Source organism: Nycticebus coucang, chromosome 9 (assembly GCF_027406575.1).
Source record: "Nycticebus coucang isolate mNycCou1 chromosome 9, mNycCou1.pri, whole genome shotgun sequence".
Lineage (NCBI taxonomy): Eukaryota > Metazoa > Chordata > Mammalia > Primates > Lorisidae > Nycticebus > Nycticebus coucang.
This window is the reverse complement of record NC_069788.1, coordinates 15267278-15292356: the sequence shown is the minus strand read 5'-3', so window position 1 is coordinate 15292356 and position 25079 is coordinate 15267278. Positions and strand designations below refer to the sequence as shown.

Below are 25079 nucleotides of genomic sequence, written 5' to 3'. Positions count from 1 at the left end.
ATAGACTTTTAATTCCATCTAACTTTTGCTTATATTTCTAGATTTATCCAGGCTCAATAGAGTTAATGCAGGTGATTGAAGATTTTATACACATTGTTGGAATGGGGATGATGGACTTTCAGAATTCATACTTAATGACTGGAAATGTAGGTAAGAAATAGGATTTTTTTCTCAAAATCTTTTTGAAATTAAAAAAAATTACAAGTATCGGCACCACACAAATCCAAGAATAATGTCCATTGTTCATATCTTTAAGTATATGTGAGTAAATACATTACGGATACTTGGTGTCTGATTTTTAGATGGGCCCAGTCACATGTTTATTATATATACAGAGGGTGCCCCCCCAAAGTATACAGATTTTAAGAACGGAAAAACTATATAAAAATTGCAATACTCAAGGATGGGCGGTGGCTCACACCTGTAATCCTAGCACTCTGGGAGGCTGAGGTGGCTAGATTGCCTGAGCTCACAGGTTTAAGACCAGCCTGAGCCAGAGCGAGACCCCTTTTGTAAAAATAGCTGGGCATTGTGGCAGGTGCCTGTAGTCCCAGCTATTTGGGAGACTGAGGCAGGAGAGTCACTTGAGCCCAAGAGTGAGTGGTTGCTGTGAGCTGTGATGCCAAGGCACTCTACCAAGGGTGACAAGGTGAGACTCTGTCTCATAAAAATAAATAAATAAAATTGCACTACTCAATATATATTGTTAAAGTTTGTTATCTGGTATACTTTTTTGGTATATTGTGTCTTATATCTCTTGTAATTGCAGAAGCCAAATATGACTTAAGTGCTACAAGTTTAAGACAGTTGTTTCCTAGTGTAAAATGTGTATGCAGTTTTTGGCATCCTCTGTATACTTATGTACTAAGTGCATATACATACACATGTACACACAAATATAGTTTGTATTCATCTTCATGAATTTGTATGCCTGCCTGCAGGCCTAGCCAGACATATCTGCCTATGTATATATAAAGGATAGGATAATATGTGCATGCCCCTCTTTTTCATTTGGCAAATGCTCATTGCTCTCTAATCTAACTTTCAAGGTATATATGCTAATGATTTAGAAAAAACCAAAAACCTGAGTCTGCATTATCTTCCACATATTTTTCATGAGGACGCTGAGTTACTTTCTCTCTAGGAGTCCCAGGCAGCTTCAGTTTGGCTGAGTACCCTCCAGGACACAGTAATCTCTCAGGTCCCTCTGTAACTACCATTATATTCACCAAATGGCACATTTGTCTTTGTATTTAAAAATTGACCAGGGCAAAGAAAGAATTTTCTTAATGATACACATTGAATTGATATAGATTTCTGTTTTCTCATTTCTGTCAAGCTTCCTCTCATGCTAGTGTGATTCACAAAGATTTTCTTTCCTTTGTCCTGCTGTAATAGTCTTCACATAAAAACCACTGAAATATATAGATAGTGATGTGTTTAAATAAATATATTTTACCCCACATTCTTATTCACAGGTATTTAAGCATTAGTTTCTGATTTAGGAAGAGCACGTCTTTAGTAGGGGGATTAGCTAGGAAGATTCAACAGGTACAGAACATAATCTTTTTCTGTGTTATGATAAAAGCTTTTAGTGATTTATTTTACACTTGATTTCTTCTGGGGTCCTGAAGTCCTACAGGGACTAATTGATCCTCAGCCATCTTTCACCAGAGTGACCTCAGATTACAATGAGTTACAGCTGACCACCATTAGTATACTTCAGTTGAAGAAAGCCTTTGTAGTGGCGTTCACCAAAAGACATTTTTTGTGCCCACAGACCCTCTTCATGTAGCACAAGACCTCGCCAGTTACATCGATGTCTTAATGGACAATCTAAGCTTGTTTGGAGGGCCCAGAGTTTGCTGATATCCAGCATACGGTGTCAGTTCTGTAATGGATGAGCTGTCCCATCCTACAATAAGAGTAAAAAGAAACCAGTGGTAGTATATTTGTTGAAGGATGAAATCAGAGTAAATCCAAATTAAATGTCTATAGCTCAAGCCTATAAAAGAAGCACGTAAGAGGCTGAAGCAGGAAAATCCCTTGAGGCTGGCAGTTAAAGCACAGCCCAGACAACATACAGAGACCTCCTCTCTACAAAACAAAGCAAAACAAAAAAAATCACCAGGCATTGTGGCACAGGCCTATAGTCCCAACTTCTAGGGAAACTGAGCTGGGAGAATAGCTTGCGCCCAATAGTTTGAGGTTGCAGTGATCACACCACTGTCTGGGGAACAGAGAGATAACTTATCTGGGGAAAGAAAAGAAAAAAAAAATGACTGGGCATAGAAAGGAAAGAAAGTATGGAGGAAAGGGTTGGCATGGTGAGCTATGAGATTTCGTGTACATGGAAGCAAGAATCTAGAGAGATCTGGGGGATGCTAGTCATCAAAGCTGGAATAACTGTCTTAACCATGTGACTTCCTTGGTGGATGGGGAAGGAGTTTGAAGGGGGCTGTGCTGGACTGGAAGACTGACCAAGTAATTTATAAGTAAAACTGGGATAGAAAAACAGAGAACCATTGTTTTTTTGTTCTTTCTGTAAATGTTAACATCTAATTCTAAAAGTCATTGCAAATTAAAAGTATTATCAGGTCAACACATGGCATTTATTCAGAATGTATTTCAAGAAAAATAACTAAAAAAAAAAAGGGGCAATCTCAGACTCTAGTAAATTTAAAGTGGGTTGTTTCAGAATAATAGCATGTCAAATTCTCCATAGCACTAGCATTATTTGCTATATAAATTTTATAAGTGTCCAAAAAGTGTGATCAGTTATTCATCTGTGACTTTATTTGACTTTCTAAGACTTTGTATTTGAAAACTGTGTGTATTTTTTGCAATAAGATTATGGTATTGAAACCTGACTTCTTGCTTTAATGTCATTAAACTTTAAGAATATTTAAGTGTAACTCAAATTAGCATAATGCTGCAAACGAAATCAAGGTCATTCTGCTTGTCTTCAGTCCTGCACAGGGATCTGATCATTTATGTAGGCTCAATTATCCATATTAAAAAGTGAAGTTCTATGTGTAAAATCTCAAACATTGTTATACTGAATATACAAAGATATTTATTGTTGATCATTGTGTGACTCGAGTCACAGTGGTGACTTGAACTGAAGGCTATGCTCCCTAAAATTTAGGTATTTTCCAAAAGTGTATCCACTACTTTTAAATTAACATAAATAATAATCATCACTATTCATACTCTTCATGTTATCCAATTTGATACAATATGTACACAATCTGATTATACTGTTTTGTTGACATTTCCAATGTTTTTGAGCATATTGTAAAGCATGTGTGTTACCGCTCACTTGTCTTACATCCAAAGTCCAAATTTTAATTATCTAACATCATGCTCATTATACTGAACACAGACATGTAAGCGAGAATGCATGAAAACATGTGAAAAATAAATGGAGACCAGCCCACTGAAAAAGTTTTCTATTGCCTAAGGCCATTGTCTTCTGAGTGTGTTGGATTAAGATTGTTTAAAGAACTTCAGAAGATCACGATGTATTTTAGAGAGATTACAAATTATTTTTTTATAAAGCCTATATGAGTAGCCACTTAACTTTTCTTCCTGAAGAAAGAAAGTTGAACAGCTAAAAATAGATGTCAAAAGGCCCATGTAATCTAATAAGTCTCAGAACTTTGCTAATAGCTTAGTTTGACTTTTAGTCTCAGGATTTCTGTTTTCTAGTTGCTGAATTAGGTACAGTGAGTTGGAAGCAGACATGGTGCTATTACAGGCATATGGGTGGAAAATAACATAGATGTAATGCTAGAAAATAAGGAAAAAGAAATACTAACAGAGTGCAGCAGAGTATGGAGTCCACACGTGGAAGTAACATCTCCTCTTACCTCACCTTTGAAAGTATTACTTCTAAGACGTAAGACAATAATTTGTCTTTAAAATCATGGCTTTTATTCATTAAGATAAAAGTTTCTATAATGTTATTGAGATGTCAGGAAAATGGGTGAAGTATTTAAGAAAGATTTTCTTCAAAAATAGTTCAAATGAAAAGACTTGAAGCTCCTTTTATCTAAAAGATGTTCCTACCCACATCAGCTTTTGATAAATGAAATGCTCTTCTATGATTAAAAAAAATCTGTGATCATTTTGTATACACACATGCATGTACGTTCTTTCAGTGAGCATGCCTGTAGCTTTGATCTGTTTCTCAAAAGATTTGTGATCTCATAAAGTCTAACACAGGTTCGGAAAAAAATAGTTCTAGAAAGATGTTAAGCCAATGCACTTACAAGACAATTGAGCTTCAATGGAATATTTACTTTTCACATTCACATATGCGTATAACATTTATAGTAGACACATGGAAATTATGATACATGAGTTAATGAGTGCTTACTAAAGATTACTCTGCTAAATGGTTTATATAAAATTGATATGCTACTGAGAGATTTCAATTTTCAGTATGGCTTTTTCATCGTAAAATTTTATTGTAAATATTCTAAATGTATAAATTAAGTGGATTATGTTTTAGGAAAAATGTGACTTTTTCTATGTATCATTAATATTTTTTAATTATTATTATCAATTGGATCTGGGGGCATATCTTTATGTTATTTAATGTAACTTTTTTTTGTTTTTATTTTATTTTATTTTTTTAGAGCCAGGTCTTGTCCTGTCACTCAGGCTAGATAGAGTGCAGTGGTGAGATCATAGCTCACTGCAACCTTGAACTTCTGGCTGGGCTCAGATGATTCTCCTGACTCAGCGTCCCAAGTAGCTGGGACTGCAGCGGCACGCTACCAGGCCCAGCTATGTTTTTCTGTTTTTTGTTTGTTGTTTGTTTGTTTGGAATCCCACTATATTGCCCAGTCCCTTGTTCTGGAACTCCTGGCATCAAGCCATCCTCTGGTTTTATCCTCCCAAATTGCCGGGATTATAGGTGTGAGCAACCACACCTGGTCTAATATTAAAGTTATTTTTCTTTAGTGAAAATATCTGTTGAGGAGTTATTTAGACTTGCTTTCTATATAAGGTGACCATAAAGTACATGTGCAATTTAAAATAGTATGATTTCAAATTGCACATGAACTTGATGGCCACCCTGTACTTTCTCTCCAAACATTTTCTCTTCAGTCCTTTGCCCTCTAAGGAGTCTCTTATTAGTTTCCCGGAACTCCTATTGAAAAAGCCTCTGGAAACGCCCAATGGCCAAATTGAACCTCCTCCCCTTTTTCATTCTTCCCGTCCACTGTGTCTTGCTACCCACTCTTTTTTTTCTTGAAACTATCTATTCCTTTAGCATTTTTATATTCACCACAGTATAAAATAAAATGAAAGGATAAAAATTAGACTCAGGATTTGGAAATATTGAATAGGTGGGGGCGGGGGGGGAGAAAATAACATAAGAAACATGAAGCAGTGACAAGGACAAAAGTGCATTCCTGGAGCCCCAGCAGTCTACAGTTCCAAAGAATGTATGAGACGGCAGGATTAGAATGACCTCAGTGAATCTCTGTGGTTTTAACATTTGTCTAAAGTTGCAGCGCAGTGCTTTATGGTTTTCATTATATTTTCAGTTACATATTTCCACAATAAGTTCATGTAGCATCTTATAAATATTATTTGCTTTCTTCATTGATAAGAATAACCTATTCTTTGGAAGTTAATTATTTCCATTTTGGACTTAGAATGAGAATTGCTTCATTAAGCTGAATTCAAGGAAGATCAGTGATGTGTTGTACGTTTCTAGCCCATTAATTTTCTTGTAAAATTAAAAACAAAAGAATCTATTCTTACTATAAGCAAAGGCTTTGCTAAGTGATTCAGATCATTAATATAAATGACTAATCTTCTAGCCTGCAAGAAGACTGTAGCCTAGTTGCAGACATAAAAGAATAATTACATAAATAAACAAATACCAAGTACACTTTGGTATGTATCATATAAATCATATGTTAGTGATTTATTCCAGATGTTTTCCTGGGTAAGGACTAAAACTTTTTCTTAGAGTAGGAAGCACTTAATGTTGAATTTGAAGGATTCCTGGATTGTTGGCAATTCAACATGAAGCAAATAGATGATTATATTCCAGAACAATCTTCTAGCAAAGAGGGTATGAAGCTATCAAAGTGGAGATTGTATTTATAGGGGATAAGTGGACTATTTTGATAAAAACCCATATGCATAGAAGTAAAGGGTATGAAATAAAATTGGAGGAGCATATTGAAACATGGTTCTGAAATCTAAAGATAAACAGGGAGTCACTGAAACTTGACCTGATAAAGATTGTGCTTTGGTAGGACACGTGTTAGAGCCAAAAACAGAATTTATTGAAATTGGAAAAGACTATAAACATAGTTAGTCTAAACATAGTTAGACAGATTTTTAGAGTAATCCATGCAGGAGATAATGAAGACATGAATTTGTGCCAGTAAGAATAGAAACAGAAATGTGGGTACGCGTTTGAGAATACAAGGCTAGAATTGATAGGATCATTTGACTGGAGTGTGACAGACAATAAAGTGATTTGGGATTTTATTTATATTACCGACATTTGATAGTATCTTTCACATATTACTATTTAGACAAGTATAACCCACAAGTGAAAAAATAAAATAAGATCTTGAATTTTATTAGAGAAGTCAAATCTGTAATTACACATTTGGTGACCAAGTACATAAAATTGACAGTTGAAGCTGTGAAAGATTTTTTTAATTATCAATACAGTGATAAAAGGGAGATAATATAAAGTGATACCTACGTTAAAAACAACGAATCAGGGCAAGTGTCTGCGTAAGAATGGTTAGAGGCAGCAGGTAAGGAGTTCTAGGACAGGGCTACGTAAAATCAGTGTCATATAGTTAATAGAAAGGAGAGAATATTTCAAAAGCAATACTTAGTAGCAACTAATAATAAAGCTCAGGGTATGAGAGTTAAGAAAAATCTTATGTGATTATCGCTGGTAAAATACGCAAATTCTCAAGGAAAAATACAGACACAGTGAACAGGATCTAAATTTCCATCCCTGGATTCCACCCTTAACATGTTGATATTGTTAGCGCTGTAGATTTACTTTGCACCTGTGAACGTTGCTACACCCAAATAACAGCCATCCCACAACCTTTCCTTGGGAATTATTTGAAGCTGACAGTATCAAATAAAAGGGAATGTTTTTTTATGCTGCTGATATCTTCAAATATAGAATGTTGTGATTATGATTTGTAAGGAATTTCAAAAGTTGTTCTTATATATAAACCCCAAGAAATATAAAATGCTTGAAAATATAGTTTTAGTTCTAGTCCAGTAATCCAATGAGGCCAGAGCCTTGTAAACATTGCAGTTAAGATATTTTTTCTTTTCCAAGCTAGATATCACTGTCATTTTTGGTTTAAAAGGAGAATGGGCTTTTCAGAATAAACATTCATACTTGGTATTTTCTGAAATTGAATCCAAATTGAATCTGAATAGTGGTATAGTATAATTTTGAGGTTGCCTTTGTCTCCACAGTGCCTTTTCAAATCTATGCTATTTCTTGTATTTACTAGTAAACTCAGTCATTTATTTGGTAGAATATCTAATTCTTCTGTGGGGAAACCAACTTTCACTGTGATGATATAATTATAAAATGGTTTGGCTTCTCTTTTTAGGCTTATGTTCCTTCCTGTCACTGCTTACTTTCATAACTCACATATTTCCATCTCTTGTTTAACTTTCTTTCTTTAAAAAGAAGGCACTTTTCGTCAATTACACCAAGCCCCAGAGACACACTTTAACATTGTTCTTGTTTATCTTAGCTCCTGAGGTCGGTTCTACCAGCTAGACTGCAGCCTAAATGTGTTAGGTTCTGCCTTTCCCTTCTGGCCCTTTACCCCACCTGCTAGACAACCTGAAGCAAGTGTATGTTGCTTGCTTCGAAAGAAAGAAAGGAAGGAAGGAAGGAAGGAAGGGAGGGAGGGAGGGAGGGAGGGGGAAAGGAAGGAAGGAAAGGAAAGGAAGGAACTAAAAGTACCCATTACTTTGTTTTATTAATCTAATGGTTTTCTTGAGAAAACAAGTATTTCAAATGAACTTGGAATGCTGTGCAGCACTATCAGTCCTTTGATTATTTCTGATTTAATAAGAATTATCTCATGGTATTTAGTATGAGAGACTTACTCCAAATGACTCCAGGGGGAAGCCGGGAGGAGGTTGTGGTGAAAGGCTGTCGCAGACCCTTCTGAAAGGGGCAGGCAAGACAAACCACCCAGGGATGTGGATGGGCTTTCTTCTACCCAATTGAGACCCCCCACCCCACCTCAGGTAAGGCTCTCCCTGATGTTAGTGGGATTGGGCATGACTCATGGATTTGGACATTGATTTCAAATATTCCCTTCTAGGTTCTGAAGACTTCTTGATCAACAAATTAGGTCAACCTCTTGTTTTGTGGACCTTAGGTTTTATTGTAGAAAGACAGATGTCAAACAAATGCCATCTGATATGCCCAATGGTCGTAGTTGCTATGAAGAGAAATAAAGCAATCCAAGAGGGTAAGGGAGTAGAGCAATGTTTTTCAACTTTTTTTTTTCATCTCACAGCACCCTTGAACTTATAGTTAAACTTTCCCAGCATACTTAAATTATATTGATTAAAAAGAAAAAAGAGTAATATATACTTACTGTGTTTTGAACTTCTTTCAAAATAACCTATTATTTTCACCTATGGCTGAAAATCACTGGAGTAGTCAGGAGAGGAGTATAATTTCTTGTATTCTTGTAGGAAGGTCAGGGAAGGCCTCAGCCTGCAAAGTGATATTTGAATGTAGATCTAAGCCTTTAGCATGAGATGCAGTGAAATGTGGGGATAGACACTTCAGACAGAAGGAAAGCTATGTACAAAGGTCACGATCACCATGTGCTTTATATATTGGAAGAACTGGGGGAGGCCATAGGTGCCCTTGTGGCTGAGGAGGGGCCATGGGAGAAGGGGAAGACAGAAAGGGCATGGGAAGTGAGCCTGTGACAGATGTGTGAGTGAAGTTCTAGGCAGGATGCAAAAGCCACTGGAAGATTTGAGCAGAAAAATAGTATGGAACCATATGTAGCTTATTCATGGGGACACATCTTTAGGCAAACCTGTTGTTGTGCAAACATCATGGAGTGTACTTAACAAATCTGAACAGTAGAGCTCACTGCACACCTAGGATATGGTACAGCCTCTTCCCCGGGCTGCAACCCTGTACAGCATGCTCCTGGGCAGCATACTCTAGCTTGTAACAGAGTAAGAAGTATCTGTGTATCTAAGCCTGTGTAGGTATGGAGAAGGTACAGTGAAAATGCGCTATAAAAATAAGAAACAAAGTGGTACACCTGTGCAGAGTATTTACCAGGAATGGAGCTTCCCAGCTAGAGAAGCTTCCCTTCTCCTTCTGAGAGCTTCCCTTCCTAGAGCTGGACGTTGCTCCCAGTGAGTCTCTGAGGGAGTGGTGAGGGAACATGAAGTGTTCACGTTTCCTGTGTACTACTGTAGACTTCACAAATATCCTTCACCAAGGCCACACAAAGTCTGTAAAACATCGTTCTTTATCAATAATAAATTACCTTAGTTTATTGCTCCTTTTAAGTTATTTTTAATTTTTTGACTATTGTAATAACACTTAGCATAAAACGTAAATGTTGTATAGCTGTACACAACTTTCTTTCCTCATTCTCTATAAGTTTTTTTCTATTTAAAAAATTTTATGGGGCTTTTTTTTTTTTTTTTCACTTTTTAAATGTTAAAAAAAGAAGAAGAAGAAGAAGAAAAAAACACCTAGAGACAAACACACCCATTATCCGAGGCCTCCAGGGTCAGGTTCATTATATCACTGTTTTCCACCTGCACTGCCTGTCCCACTCACTGGAAGGTCTTCAGGGGCAATGGCATGGACGGAGCTGTCATCTCCTGTGATAACAATGTCTTGTTCTGGAACACCTCCCAAAGGCTGGAGTAGCCTAAGGCTGTTTTACAGTTAACTTTCTTTCTTTTTTTTTAATAGGTAGAAGGACACTCGAAAATAACAATAAAATATTGTATAGTAAATAGCAGGTGATAGAGATTTTTCAGCTGCGTTATGATTTCATGCGATCCTTGTTGTATATACGGTTCATTCTCAGCTGTAGTGCATGGCTGTAATCTGATTTTGGTCTTAAACGAACATTCTGACTATGTAGTGGAGAATAATAGGCTGAGGGGCATGAAATTGTACAGAGGGGTCTCATATATATGTCTTATATATTATTATCTAAGTTGGAAAAACTTTTGCAAAGCATCTTTATCCCCACAGTTTGAAAAATGTAATTTGTAATAACAGTACTGCTATCATGGTTACAACCTTGGACCTTAATATATAAAACACTGATTGTATTATGATGTCTCAAATTATCCAGAGGCTTGTATTCTTTTAGAAATTAACTGAGGTGAAAGTAATTACATGATGTTTCTAGATTTATCTAATCTACTTTATACAGCCATACTCAACTACACACTTATTCATGGAGTCATATTAAATAATGCTTCTTATACCTGAAAAACTTGAAAACATTGATAGTTATTTTTTTCTTTCTTTGAATAACCCAAATACCCTAAAATTCATCTGTATTATCCCTATATTATGCCGATTCCTATCTCCAGTCTTCTGAACTGTTTTCAGAAGTGCCATTTTAATACAATGTACAGAATAATGTTTTTGTTTTCTCCTTTTGTTCCTCAGAATTTCCAAGGAATGTTTTGGTAAAGCATCCCTGTATTAAGCATTCCCACATTTAATGTTTGCACAAATGCGGATGTTACTATTTACTCCTAACAACCTCACTGCCAGAGGGAAAAGGGCAGCCACACGATTTGTCCTGCATCAGTGGTTCCCAGGCACAGTGGCTGGCTTCTCCTTTGCATCTTAGTAATTGAAAGTTAAAGATTTGTTTCATTACCTTGCTCAGCCAACCACACTCTAACCTACTTCTGTTAGATAATGAAGTTCAGTGTAGTTTTTGTTTAATGTGACTCTAGGGAAATCACACTCACATGCTCCATCTTTCCTACATCAAGGTAAAATAACTCCTGATCATGTGTTTTCTTTTGTAGTAATGTTCTTCATACATACCTACTTCAAATTGTTCTCTGGCTAATTACGCATATGTGTATATTTTTTACCTTTCATAAACCCTTCATAATATATCTTAGCCAGTGAAAATTTTGTGAACTTGTTTTTTATTCCTTTTGTCTTCATTCCTTCTGTAATTGTCTAGTGGAGAATGCTTAGATAGAGGACCAAATCTGTAGTAGGAAGGCCCATCATCTGTTTTGGAAATTATATTTACTTGGAAAATGCTATGGATCAAAAGAAACCTAAGAAGGTGACCCAAACCCAACTGGAAACCTAAGATACTTGGAATGCACAATAATATTCAGCATCACTGGGAAGATGACTAGGGAAAGCAGAGGAAAAGTTCACCTCTTCCACAGCTGTGCGTACACATGAGAACAGAGGTCAAGGCCTAACAAAGGAAATGTGTAACAGAAGTAGTGATGGTGAAGTAAAATGTTTCTTGGTGTACAGGACATGGGTTGTAAAAACTGTTCTTAAATAGAAAACCATAACTTTGAAAATTAAGGATTCTGGTAAGATTATAGGCTGAGAATATTTGAATTCCTTGTAGATTGATAAATAGAGGCACGAACATTTTAGGTTCAAGTTTTCCTTATTCTCTTCAAAGAACTTAAGTTTCTAGCAAATGTTTTGTTTTGTTTTTTATTTTTGAGACAAAGTCTCAGTCTGTCACCTTGGGTATAGTACCACGGTGTCCTAGCTTACAGCAACCTCAAACTCTTGGGCTCAAGCGATCCTCTGGCCTCAGCCTCCAGCCTAGCTAGGACCATAGCTGCCAGGCACAATGCCCAGCTAGTTTTTCTGTTGTTTTAGTAGGGATGGGGTATCACTATGGCTCAGGCTTGTCTTGAATTCCCGAACTCAAGCTCCTCAGCCTCCCTGAGTACTAGGATTATAGGCACGAGTCACTATTCCTGACCCTAGCAAAGAAATGTTTGATGATCTCTGCACCCCTGGGGCAGGTGTGAAGGGAAGCTTTGCATAAAGAGATTGGCGCTTCACTTGGGGTCAAGTGGTCTGGCAGGAGCCTTAACTAGGGAAAGGCTTTCAGAGATGGGATTGAGCAAAAGGACCGTCTGAAAAACTAAGCAGATTCTATTCCCCTGGACCACTTGTGTCTAAAGTGTCTGGGAATTATACATCTTCCCGGGACGACCTCATTCTTCTGTTTGAGATAAAATGCCTTTAGAATCTGGTGCCTTCACATTTACAGCGTAATTAGAAAGATAAGAGCTAAAGCCAACTGAAAACAAATTTAAAATTTTATAAAATATTACTCTGGTCTTCCTTGGTTTTTGCAATGCAATGAGGATATGAAATTAGTAAAGTGAGCATACTGGGTGCCTTCCTTCCAGTCTTGCTCTTCAAATTAGAAAGATGTTACTGTGAGTCTGTGTGAATATGAAAAACAGTCCCAATTTAACTGTTTCTATGGCAATAATCGGTTATCTCTATGGAAATAGTGGTCTGCCCATATAACAATAGTGAAGAGAAAAGACACACTGACTCCCTTTAAACTTGTTTGTTTTTTTTTTTTTTTCTATTTTCATGGTTTCACCTTTTCAGAAGTCTTATTTTGTTTGGTTATGCCAGGAAATCTGGGCTATCCAGATTCTATTGCTTCCTTTTCTGAGTTCCAAATAAATTGGTTCTCTTCTGAATACGAACACTGAAAAGTAGGGCTCAGATTAAAGATTAGTGTTCTTATTTCAATGCAAGAAAAGATGTCATTTTGTACCTGTTTGAAGTATCCTGGCTTTGGAGCTAGACACATCTGTTTGCAAACTTTGACTGCACCCTGGCGAAATGCCTTTCTCCAAGTTATTTCTTCTCAAAATTCCTCAGTTTTCTCCTTTCTAAAGACAATAATATTACTCTTTTATTTTTTTTTTTTTGATAGAATACATATAGCACTTAGAAACGCAAGACCAAATGTGGGATTTGCTACTGACTTGGTATGTGACTTTGATTAGGGCCCTCGGTCTCCTCTGCCACAGTCTGTTCCTCCAGGGAACTTAGAAAGTTCCTAACTGAATTTAGTACCCTACATTTTTACAAATCTGAATCTTATATTTATTGTGTACTTTCCAAAGAAGACCAGGACCCCCAACTTCTAGTCATATATTATGACTAATCTAGACCACCACCTGTGCTGTTTGTCTTATTAAAAGAAGTATATTAGAGGATCGCCTTCTGGGTATGATGACAATCAATTCAGGCCGACAGATATTTCAGTGGTTCCTGGCACTTTGCGATTTTAAGAAGCTACTTTTCTTTTTCAGGCATTTACTTGTCATTAGGCAGATCCTAGCTCTCTTGAATGATTCAGACAAAGAAATCTTTTCTGCTTTAATTTTATAATTTCTCCTTTACATGTAATCTGTAACCCATGGTCTGCAAGATTTAATTAATTATCTCTATGAGGGTATCCAGTAATTCTGTAGCATTGCTACATTCTCTGGAATTCCTAAATGAATTTGGTCATTCTTTCAAGTTTTTTATATAGTCAAAAATATTTTTGTGCTTTTTTAACCTAATTTAAATTTCTATGAGAGTAACATTTATCATCTTTAAAAATGTATCCTGAAAATATAGAATATTTCAGAACTGTCGCAGCATTTTGAAAATATCAAGTATTTAATTTTAAATAATTTCTTAACAGAATTCTACATATATTATTGTGTAATATAACAAAGGCTACATGGGTGGAGCAAAATTATAATAGCTGCTATGTTCTTTTTAACTACCTGTAATATACTGTAGTGAAAACAGAACACTCAGTTTGATCTTCCTGCGTATGTTTGTGTAGCAGACGCGGAGAGTAAACTATGGTTTGCTTTGAGGATTTTTTTCCTTGTGGTTTGATTATCCAAAGACCAAAATTGTTTCCTGAGCTTTAGCTGCCTTAAGAGTCGATTGTCTGAGATGAAAAAGAAATGTTTGCAAATATGGAGTTGACGTGTTAATTTTTTTTAACAGTTATTCTGCAGTTTGTTTACAATTCCAACTGTAAGCTCATGAATCTCTACTATCATACTTCTGGGGATCTAAAGATTATTTTTGCTTTGTAATGACTCAAAGCTAATCTGTAAAACTGGGCTAATTGTACTTGGTTCGGTGTGTTGTGGGATCACATGAGGTCATGTGCTGCTGTTGGGACTTACAGGCTTAGTCAACGTGTCTCCTGTTGCTGCTGTGTGTTCCTCCACTTTCTTCAAAATATTACAGTTGTTTAGGTGCATATACCTCACTTTCCCCTATTTTAAAAGGCATAGGACCCGTGATTTCTCTTTAGGAAGATGAAGTGGCTAAAATTAATGGTTAAGCCAAGATGTGACGATGGATAATTAGCCAAGGAGGAGCAGGTATGGAATGAAGAAATGCCTGGCAGTGGGGACGGAGAGGAGCCGTTAATGGCTGATGAGCTAATACGGAGAGGAAGTCAGACCGGTCAGGATACACTGGAAAGATCTGCATTCTGCACAGCTGTAATTCCAGGAGACCGCTGGGAGGAGCATCATTCGGTTTGTGCTTAGTCCATTTTGACTGAGGTGTGGAGACCGAACTGCGAACACACCAGAAAGGTGGTGGGAACACAGTGAATTGTTTTAATTTAGGTAGGATTTGATGGGCCGAGGTGCGGCAGTCAGGGTGGTGAGGAGGGGACAGCATTAGTCTGTGTTTTGTAAGTGAAACAGTAAGCTCAGTGATGCCTGGGTTCAGGGCAGGAGGATGTCGACAAGCCAAACAGAACTTACTGACTTCTGGTTTGAGTAAAGGCCGGATGGAGGTGTTCTTTGCAGAAATGAGAAAGAACTGCAGAGAGAAAGTGTATTTGAAAGAAGAGTTGGTGCAAATGAGGAGTTAAGCTTTGGATGTGTTACATGTGAGCTGCCTGAGGACAGTTAGTGAAACGTCCAAGTAGACAGTTCAGTGTTAGATCTGGAGTTCAGAAGACAGTTTCTTATGCTGTTTCTGCTCATACCCAAGATATTTATGTGAAACAAGTCTCTCACTAGATTGTAATTTTTTTATGCAAAGTAGAGAGTGGTTAAGGCCGAGGATAAAAAGGCATTGGCATATATTGGGTCTTACTGGATATAAAGAGTGAGATAACTGCTTCTGACTTAACCCTCATGAAAGGCTATTGACTTTTTACAGATGGTCAAAATGAATAGCAATTAAACGACTTGCCAATATTCACAAAGTAAATGGAAAACAAGGTCTGGTTGACTCCAGTGGCCAAGCTTATCATATTAAACCCTTTACATCCTAGTAAGCCCTGTGTAAATCTCATTAATTTTTAAAATATAGATAGTTGCAATACCAATCCTGCTACATGCTGAGATCCTAGCACACATGGGAAACAGGGAAAATGCCTGTCCATTCAAGACTTATCATCTAGTGTGGGAGGCCCAAAATGAACAGGTCTATCCAAAAAATAGGGTGATGTGATAGACAGAAATGGGGGCTGGGACCTCTTTAGATACCAGGACAAACCAAGCTAAGGGAGAACGAACATAGCAGAGAAACGAGGATACCAACAAGGAAAGAATGTTCTGGTTAGAGACCAAATGCTCTGTGGTAGGGGGAAAAGACCCGTGTGTCTTCATCATGGTCAGTAAACGAGACGGGCCAGGGTAAGGTGAGTGCAGAGACGGACGGAGCCATGCTATTAGGAGTTTTGTGGCCAGGTATGAAGTCTGAATTTCATTCTAAGAGCCTTCGCCAGCCACTGAATTCTTTCAAGTAAGGGAAAAACATGATTTGCTTCATATTTTAAAAAGATAATTCTGATTTCTGAGAAAAGGAAGAGGCAAAAAGAAGAATAAAGGAGTCCAGTCAGGGAGCTTTTTGACTCAGTTCAAGCGACAGATTCCAGTGGCTTCTAGAAGGTTATAGAAGAGAGAAGGAAGTGCAGTGTGTCAAAATACATTCCAAAAATAACACCTAGAGGATGTGTTGATGGGTGGATTTTAGGACGTGAGCACAATCAGAAGTAGAGACATTCAAACCCCCCACCTGGTTTTTGGTTTGAATGTACATGGTGGTACCTTTTAGTAAGTTGAGGGAGTCTGGGGAAGAAAGTGCTGACCAATAAATATTTGTTGAATTAAAGAACTATGAGATTGGTTGTGCAAGAAAGTTTGGATTGTATAATTAGATACCATATTTCCTTGCATGACCCCTCATTCGTGAACTATCCGTGGCTGCTCCTGTGGACATGATAGCAGAGTCAGGTGGGTGCAGCCACGGCCTCATGGTCCACAAAGCTGAAAGTATCTCCTTTTTGGCCCTTTATAGAAAAAGTTTACCAACTGCTACACAGCATGGCCTAAACTTAGGTTTAGATTAGATTTCATTGTTTTTCATCCAATGACTGTTATTCCTTGTAGCTATCCTCTCCTTATTAAACTCTGCCTTTTCTGAGTTAGTTTACTATGATAGTTCTATCTCTCTCTCTCTCTCCCTCTCTTTCCCCTTCTCTCCCCCACCTTCTCTAGCTCCATCTTTCACACTGCTTATTTTTGGTATCTCTCCTGTTATTTATTTCTATCCTCTAGAAGTAGGTCTTTTCTAAGTTACATTTCTCCCATTTTTCTGTCTTTATATCAATATCTACATAGCTCCCGACCTCACTTCCTTCCGGTATCCGCATTAGTAATTTTTACCAAAGAGCTGTCTCCATTCGATGCATCTTCCCAACCTCGACCCATCATTCTATTTCATATCATTTATTATTACCAACATTTCTATCTAGTTTTGTTTATTTCTTCTGTCTGTCTCTTCCCAAATACTATGCCAGTCCCACAAGGACAGCAACTTTTAACTACTTTGTTCACAGGTGTATTTCCAGTGCTCAGAACCGTGTCTGGCATGGGATGGGTACTCAGGATTTGCTGAATCGTCTTTACTACTCAGGAAAACTTGCCATGTTCACATTATTAAATGTTACTCTAATAAAAAGACATCTAATTTACATCTCTATAGTCTAAATCTGATCACTCTTCAGATCCAGAATTTTTAGCCTACAATATCATGTTCAGTCTTTCCCCTACCTAAACTCTCTGGCCTGTTTCTCTAGGACACCTTAAGCTTCCTCTTCCCATGCTTTTGTTCATCATGCCACTCCCGATACTCCTGCTCTTTCTTTTCATGATTCTGCTAATTCTAGAACATTTCGGGCCTTTTCCAGACTCCTGAGTCTGCACAGGAAGTTTCCTCTTCCTTTTCCTTTCCTCCCACTTCCTTTTTCTCACACTTCCTTTCCTCACACTTGTCCATCACACCACAGATGGGACCGTCTGCTGCAGAGACAGCTTCCTAGGCCAGCTTTCCACACCCTGCGTCCCACATCCCATCCTTCGTGATGGGATCTGTCCCAATCTGAAATCATCTGAATTGTTTATTCACTTAACATTTTTATGTATTCCCCACTAGACCAAGAGCTCTTTGAGGGCAAAGACTTCGTGTATCTTGTTTACTCGTTCAATTTTCAGTGGTAGAATAGTCCTTGGAACACTCTCGAGGCTCAGTAGAGATTTGCTGGATAAATAAATGTACAGAATGAACTCTTCAATCTGCAATGATCTCTTATCTCTCATCAGAGGATAGAACTTCCCATGGTTACCGCTCTCTGGGGAATAGATGATTCACTACCTTGGGAAGCCCTTATAATTGTTGTTTTCTGCCTGACTCCTCGTAGATTTTGAATTATTTTTCTAATAAGGTTTAAACATGCTCAAATATCAAAAACAATACAAACACACACATACATGGAAAGAATGAGTTAGTAATGCCACGTACACAAAAGCTCTCCTCGTGTTATATCTGATTAATTGTCATTTAATTCTCTTTCCTCTGCAGGAATGCTTTTCTTAACCTTACTGGTTGAGGAAAGAGAGTGAGTTTATTTTTCAAAACAGTTTCTATATTCATTTGCATGAATACTGAGGTTTACATGCAAAAATAACTTTTATCGTATTTTATTTTGTATTCATGCTAGGATTAAAATGTGAACTGCTTGTGTAGAGATGATGACTTTTTAAAATTGTCTGTTTCTAAAAGATGACAAACATATTCTGTTTGAAAAATGAAAGAAAACTAGTATAATGCATTCAAACTTTCCTACCACACTCTGTGTAACATAGAAAGAATGAAATTATATCGTCATTTTCAAAAAAGCCTCATGAAGGTACAGTAACTTTTTCTTTCTCAAGTTTTGCTTTCCAAAGTTTCAGTTATGGGCAGTCACCCATGGTCCAAAATTATTAGTATTTTTTAAAACAATTATCTATGCTATTTATTTATTTATTTATTTATTGGTTCAAGTTCATTGAGGGTACAAGGAATTAGGTTACACTGTTTGCATTTGTTAGGTAGAGTCCCTCTTAGAGTCGTATCCCACCCCCAAGAGGTGTGTCAGACACTGGGACTCGCATCCCCTTCCCACCTCCCCTCTCCTCACTCCCTGGTTCGCTCACCCCACACCTTGAATTGATTTGAGCTTTTCTCATATGTGGGTATGTGTTAGATCATTTAGATCGTGTACTGGCTACATATTAGAATTGAGTGCGTTGGATTCTTGCTTCTCCATTCTTGTGATACCTTACTAAGAAGAATCCAAAATTATTAAATGGAACATTTCAGAAATAAATAATTCATACACATTAAATTCCACAGCATTCTGAGTAGCAGGATGAAATCTGATGACACCTGGCTGCATCCTTACTAGGTCTGAGTCATCCTTTTGTCCAGTATATCTACACCGTCTATGCTGCCCAGCCCTTAGTCACTAAGTCACCAGAATGTTTTTCAAATTTACTGTTGAGGTATTGCAGTGCTTGTGTTCAGGATCCAAAGTGTAAGAGTTTCCATGCTGGCAATTCAGATATGCCAAAGGGAAGCCATAAATGCCTCAGCCAACTCATTAACTGCCACACTAGAAAAAGTTTTTTCTTTCCCTTGGGGCCCATGTGGCTCGCAAGGTTATGCAAGGTAAACAGAGTTGTGAGTTATATATGCTTCACGAGGCCCCAGGCTCAAAACTAACATGAGTTACATACAACTTACATGACATTTAAAGTGTTAAGTAAACAGGTAAAAATGCTTGGATCAACGAGGAAAGAAAAATAATGGCATACTCTGTTAAGATGTATAGTAAGAATGAATGAATCTTTTATCTGTGACATTGTGAACAAAGAAAAATTTTGCACAGTATATATGTGCTTTGGATATATCCATGGTTTCAGACATCCACCAGGAGTCTTGGACTATATCCATGCAGGTCTGGGAGGACTACTTTATGTCAAGGATGAAGGTAGGCACATTTTTTCAGTAAAGACTCAGTAAATTATTGTAGAATCTGTGGACCAAATAGTCTCCACTGCAACTGCTCAACTCTGACATTGAATCATGTGAGCGGCTGAGTTAACAATATTGTCAAGCCAACTAACAGACTGAGAGAAAAGCCCTTGGAAAAAAAATATTGTTCGTTCAGGAACGCACATTGCATTGGGAATATGCATGCTATTGTAGACTTGTGGGTATGCAGAGAGGTATGGGAAAACCAAGGTTTTTAAATAGAAAAAAATGAGGAGAATTACATAATTGTTTGAGATAATTATCCTTGGCTACGAGAAATCAATAGCACAGGTGGTGCCATCCTGAAAGTTGACAGTTGTTGGGAAGATGTCACAGAAGTTTGTTTCTATGTAAGGTCATGATGACTTCTCTGCAAGGCTGTGTTTTTTGCAGAGTCTTTGGAATAGTTCATCCTCGGGCCTTTATGCATAAGAACCCTCTCTTCAGGGACTTCCCATGCTCGGCCATTTTTTTTTCACAAGTGACTCTGTGTTAATTCTGACAACTTTCACAGTATGTAAATGGATGGGTGTGACTGTGTCCTAATAAAACTTAATTTAAAGCTGCTGAAATCTGAATTTTGTAGAATGTTTCTATGCCAAAAAATATTATAATTCTTTTCATTTTTTTCAACCATAAAAATGTAAAAAATATTTTTAGCTTTTAAGCCATGCAAAAATAAAAGATGGGACAAATTTGGCCTGACAGTGGTAGTTTGCCAACCCCTGACTGAGACAGTCCATCCTGAACATGGGTCATGTATGTAGCTTCAGATGTACCCCGTGCGTGCCATTATTAAGTGTTGGGAATGTGGGAATGGGCTGAGAAGAGGTTCAAGGAGTCCTCTGTAGAGAGCACGAAGATCTGGCAGAATGACCTTGAGCAGAAAACTGAGGTGTGCCCTATCACCCAGAAACTCCCGGGCTTTAAAATGGCTAAGTGATAAAAAACAGAACTGGAAGCTGATGACTCACACATGATGTGTGAGGTTTTTACCATTTTAATTCTGGGAAGGTATATACAAAATGGTAAATTATAGAAAGTTTCAATAAATCATTAGAAACTAGTAAGTTGAAAAAGGAACCTTTAAATTCCTCATGGGCGCCTTCTTTTTTTTTAACATTAAATGTTTATTGTTTTTTTCACATACACATTAGTGAATTTATGGGGTCCCTTCTTGACGTTTCTAGTTTTGAGTATCAGAGAACCCTTCTTTTTCTCTTAAAAAATGTCGTGACCCTATCGCCCCCGTCATCTCAGAAAGGAAACAGGCGAGACAGGGATAGAAGTACAAGCTGGCGACAGGTGGGCTAACCCTAAGTGCAGGTACCCCGAGCATCCTCCGCAGTAGCTATTTATTGAGATGGTACATGACAGGTGAGGGGAATGTGACTGCGTGCTTAGGGATTGCCACGGACCCCACAACTCCAGAAGGTGTTTAAGTTTTAACACCTGCAGAGGAGTTACCTGAAGGTCCACCCACAAGCTGCAAAACATCTCGCCTGGAGGCTGTTCAGCTCTTGGAGTCTCCTACAAAAAAACCCTGTAAACTCCTAACGGGAAAAAATGTTTTTATCTGAATCTGGCGGGGGGGCACTCCTGGAACTAGGGGACCTTACACTGTGTAAGAGTGATGGTGCAGATGCAGCCTCTGGCCCTCAGAGGCCCCTGCCAGCTGCTTTGTTCCCAGGGAAGTTACTCTCCTGCAATCCGCTTCCTTCTCTGTGGCCCTCAACATTGCAACCTCAGCCTTTTCGGAAAGATGCAGAACAGATGAGGGAAGTGAGGCATAGAAAAGAACAACTAACAATCTATCTGTATAAATATCTGAATGCTTCCTATAGACCACTGCTGTAAAAATCCCCAAACATGAGTTTTCCCGGAAACGTTAGAACATAGAGATTGTGCTAGACAAATTAGACTGGGCACGGATCCAAAGTCCCTCTTGATAACCCCCGTTCTTCAGTGGTATCTAGTTTTGATCTCCTGACAGATGCGAGAGTTTTATTTTCTTTAATGGAACCATTATACTTGGCTTTCATACTTAGTGAAAAATATTGTAAAGAGGCAAAGTAAATTTGTCATTAATCTGTTACAAGGTAAAATCACACTGCAGCGAGCTGTGCAAAATCATAGACGTCTAGTAGATAAAGTAGGATTCGGGTCATGTTACCAGTGCCAGCCCTGGGGAAGTAACTTAAACAGAGCCTGCTTCCTCATTTGTAAAATGAGCATCCTGGTAATAATGGTAAGGATAGTGACAATGGAAATACCTCAGAGGGACGTTTTGAATATTAAGTAAGATGTCATGTGTAAAGCATCTGACCAAGTGCTGAGAACAGTGCCAGGCACAGAAGAGGGACATGATAAAAACTTGTTGAATCAAGTAAGGAATCAACATGGAGTTCCAAGGTCATACAAGTGTTCAATAAATGCCAGCTATCCTTCTTTTTCCTCCCGAGAGCCCTAAGTATTTTATAGGGCACTCAGCATTGCTATGTGCTATAGAAATCATGAGTTTTTTTAACTATTAAACGCCAAGGGGGTCATCCTGCACTCAGACTTGCCTCAGTCCCATGTGTGTTATGGAGACACTAACAAAACTAATCAGTGGTTTCTAGCACACCAAGATGATGCTTCATTCTCCCCAACCCCATATTTTTCTCAGAGAATTTCAGAACTGCATGTGTGACCATCTATTGATATTGACCAATGTTTTCCACAAGCAATTCCATTTTTATAACTGGGCAATTTTCTAATATTGATAAATCAAGACTCATTTTGTACGTTGTTCCCTCTGAATCAACATGAAAAATGATGCGAACTTCAACTACATTGGAAACATCAATATAGGGAAAAAAGGAAAAGAACAGATTTTAGCACAGCCCTTAAACGTCTGATTCCTCTGCCACATTTGTTTACAGTTATTAGGTGCCATTGCCGAGGTGTTCCCTCTAATCATTTACATCAGGTGCTACAGGAGTTGAGTCACTGCCTTAAACACTCAGGTCAATGCTTAAAAGTAGTGCTTTTGAAGCTCTCTTTGTAGTCTGGAGTCTTAGCTGCAATGGAAATACTAAATTTGTCATTCATGATGTAGTAATTTTCTTACTGTATTGAGGCAATGTGTTTTTAACTTAGCCGACCTTGTGTACCAGATGAGGAAGGACCTCTTCTCTGGCAGAATCTGTCAGGAAAAAGTAAGAATCAAGGAAAGAAAAAATAAGGGGAAAAGAAACAAGGCTGAACAAAAAGAAACCTTTATTTACACCCCTAGGAGATACATTTAAGTACTATAGGATGAGCTCTATTTATTTTAAGTGCTATTCTTGCCTTTGGTTATGTGAATATATTCAACATAAAGTATTGCATACATAATCTCATGCCTAGGATGCTGAAGAAGGATGAAAAAGTCAAATACTTTGGCATATGCATAGCAACGTGAACACACAATGGAGATAATTTCCCTTGGATTTGATTATGGGAAAACTTGCTCCAGTAATAATAGGACCCTCCAAGCTCCAGACATTTACATAGGACCCTCCAAGCTCCAGAATCTAGACGGGCTACTTACTCCCAGCCCCTTCCAATAACTACTATCTCCTACAACAGTCCAAAGAAGTGGGTAAAATTATCACTCTCATGTTACAGAAGACAATTGAGGCACAGAGAAGATACCAGTTTGCTGAAAATTATACAACTTATAAGATAAACATGGAATTTATTTTTCCAACAGAGATTTATTAGACCAATAGGGGATGCTTCTAATAATCATCACCTAAAATAGCAAAGGTCAATCAGAGCTGACCTGAGAGAATTAGGTTATCTCTTAAAAAATCAGAAGTTCGCATCCAGGGTCCAGATCCAGAATACTCTCACGAGCCACTCTGGTGACCACATTCTCTGCTGTCGGCCTTTGTCCATTTTGCTAATCTTTGGAGGCTTCATCCTTACCCTATGGCTGCCCTGCTCTGAGCCTTTTCCTTCCACACGCCTTCCATCCCTGCCCAAAATGCAAGCAATGTATCAAATTAACTATGTCCAATTTCTGTGTGGGCCACCACAATACAAAATGTGAATAAGGCAGAGCGCGCATGCTCCAGAGCCTCAAAGGGCTAAACCCTCGAGATTTCCCTCAGTAGCAAGGTCAGAAGCATTAGCCTGCTTTGTTTAACAGAGGGAGTGCTTACCAGGAAAAAATGGCTCATGCACTTCTAGGTCCGGCAAAAATTCCCTTATGCTTTCTGAGGAACAGAAAATCTATACTGTGCCTGAATCATTTGAGAGCTTGATCAGTGACAGTCATGATGCTTTCCAAGGCATTTCGTGCTGCCTAACCAAATTCAAAATAAAGTATTGCAGTTGCACAAGGGAAGCACAGCTGCTGTTGCTCCAAGGTTTATCAGTGATGGGTCACCTATTTTTACAACATAAGAAATCAAATCTCATGTTGTCCTGAAAACACGGGACAGTGAATTTAGGATAACTCTTAGAGAACTCAATGTGCCATTTGTTCAGGGATAGTGAGTCCTTTGAGATTTACTTTAAACACTTTAATCTTCTAAAAGAAAGGCATTGTTTTCAATTTTTGAGCAAAGTTGATACATCATCTCAAAACCCACATGACTCGTTTTAATTCAGCAGTTGTTACAGAAACGGGGTGTGTAAACTGTGCATTTAGGCTTTGTGTTCACAGCCCTTTGTCAGCATGAGACAGATATTCCTTAGATGTAGCTTAAGGCATTAATTTTTTTTTTTTTTTGTAGAGACAGAGTCTCACGTTATTGCCCTTGGTAGAGTGCTGTGCCATCACAGCTCACAGCAACCTCCAGCTCCTGGGCTCAGGCGATTCTCTTGCCTCAGCCTCCCCAGTAGCTGGGACCACAGGCACCCGCCACCCGCCACAACACCCAGCTTTTGTTGCAATTTGGCCCGGGGCCGGGTTTGAACCCACCACCCTTGGTATATAGGGTCAGCGCCCTACTCACTGAGCCACACATTAATTTTTAAAGCTCGCCTCTTTGGTGTTCACTTAAAATTTCCCATTTCCCTAAAGACTTTAATTATACCTAAATTTTACCTAAAGTTTTGAACAGTTGAAATCAGGGAAGGGATTGGGGATTGAATAGATCCAAGTGTCTGGAACAGGGACTGAAATAAGAAAGTAAAAGTCACATTTAAATTTCACTTGTTATAAGGAAATAGACTTTCTCATTGAATTCTTAGGAGTCCTGAAGAACCACAATGTCATCTTAGATATCTGCCCCGCTAGGGTTCAAGGTATATATAATATATATATAATATATGCATATGTATTTATAAATGTTTCCTATTTTAAACAATATGTATATTGATACCTTGAAAAATAGCATTTTAATATCATCTATTAAGTCATAACTTTTTCATACTTTTTGAAAGTAAAATCTTATTTTAAGAATAAAGAAAGATTTTAAGTATTCTCATCACCCCAAAAGAGAAAAAGTATGTAAGGTAATGTGTATGCTAATTAGCTCAATTTAGCCATTCTAGAATGTATACTTTTCAAAACAACATGCTGTATGTGATAAATATATACAATTTTGATTTTCCAATTAAAAATATAATAACT

At 37.9% G+C, this 25079-nt stretch overlaps 1 protein-coding gene across 2 annotated transcripts in view; it reads left to right on the top strand.

Moving 5' to 3' along the window:
* Nucleotides 1-25079, top strand: part of ADGRB3 (adhesion G protein-coupled receptor B3) — a 738597-nt gene that overhangs the window by 373288 nt on the left and 340230 nt on the right. For both annotated transcript variants that reach the window (XM_053603066.1, XM_053603067.1), the window contains exon 11: nucleotides 42-150. In XM_053603066.1, coding sequence (XP_053459041.1) covers nucleotides 42-150 — 109 coding nt within the window. The remainder of the gene's footprint in view (nucleotides 1-41; nucleotides 151-25079) is intronic.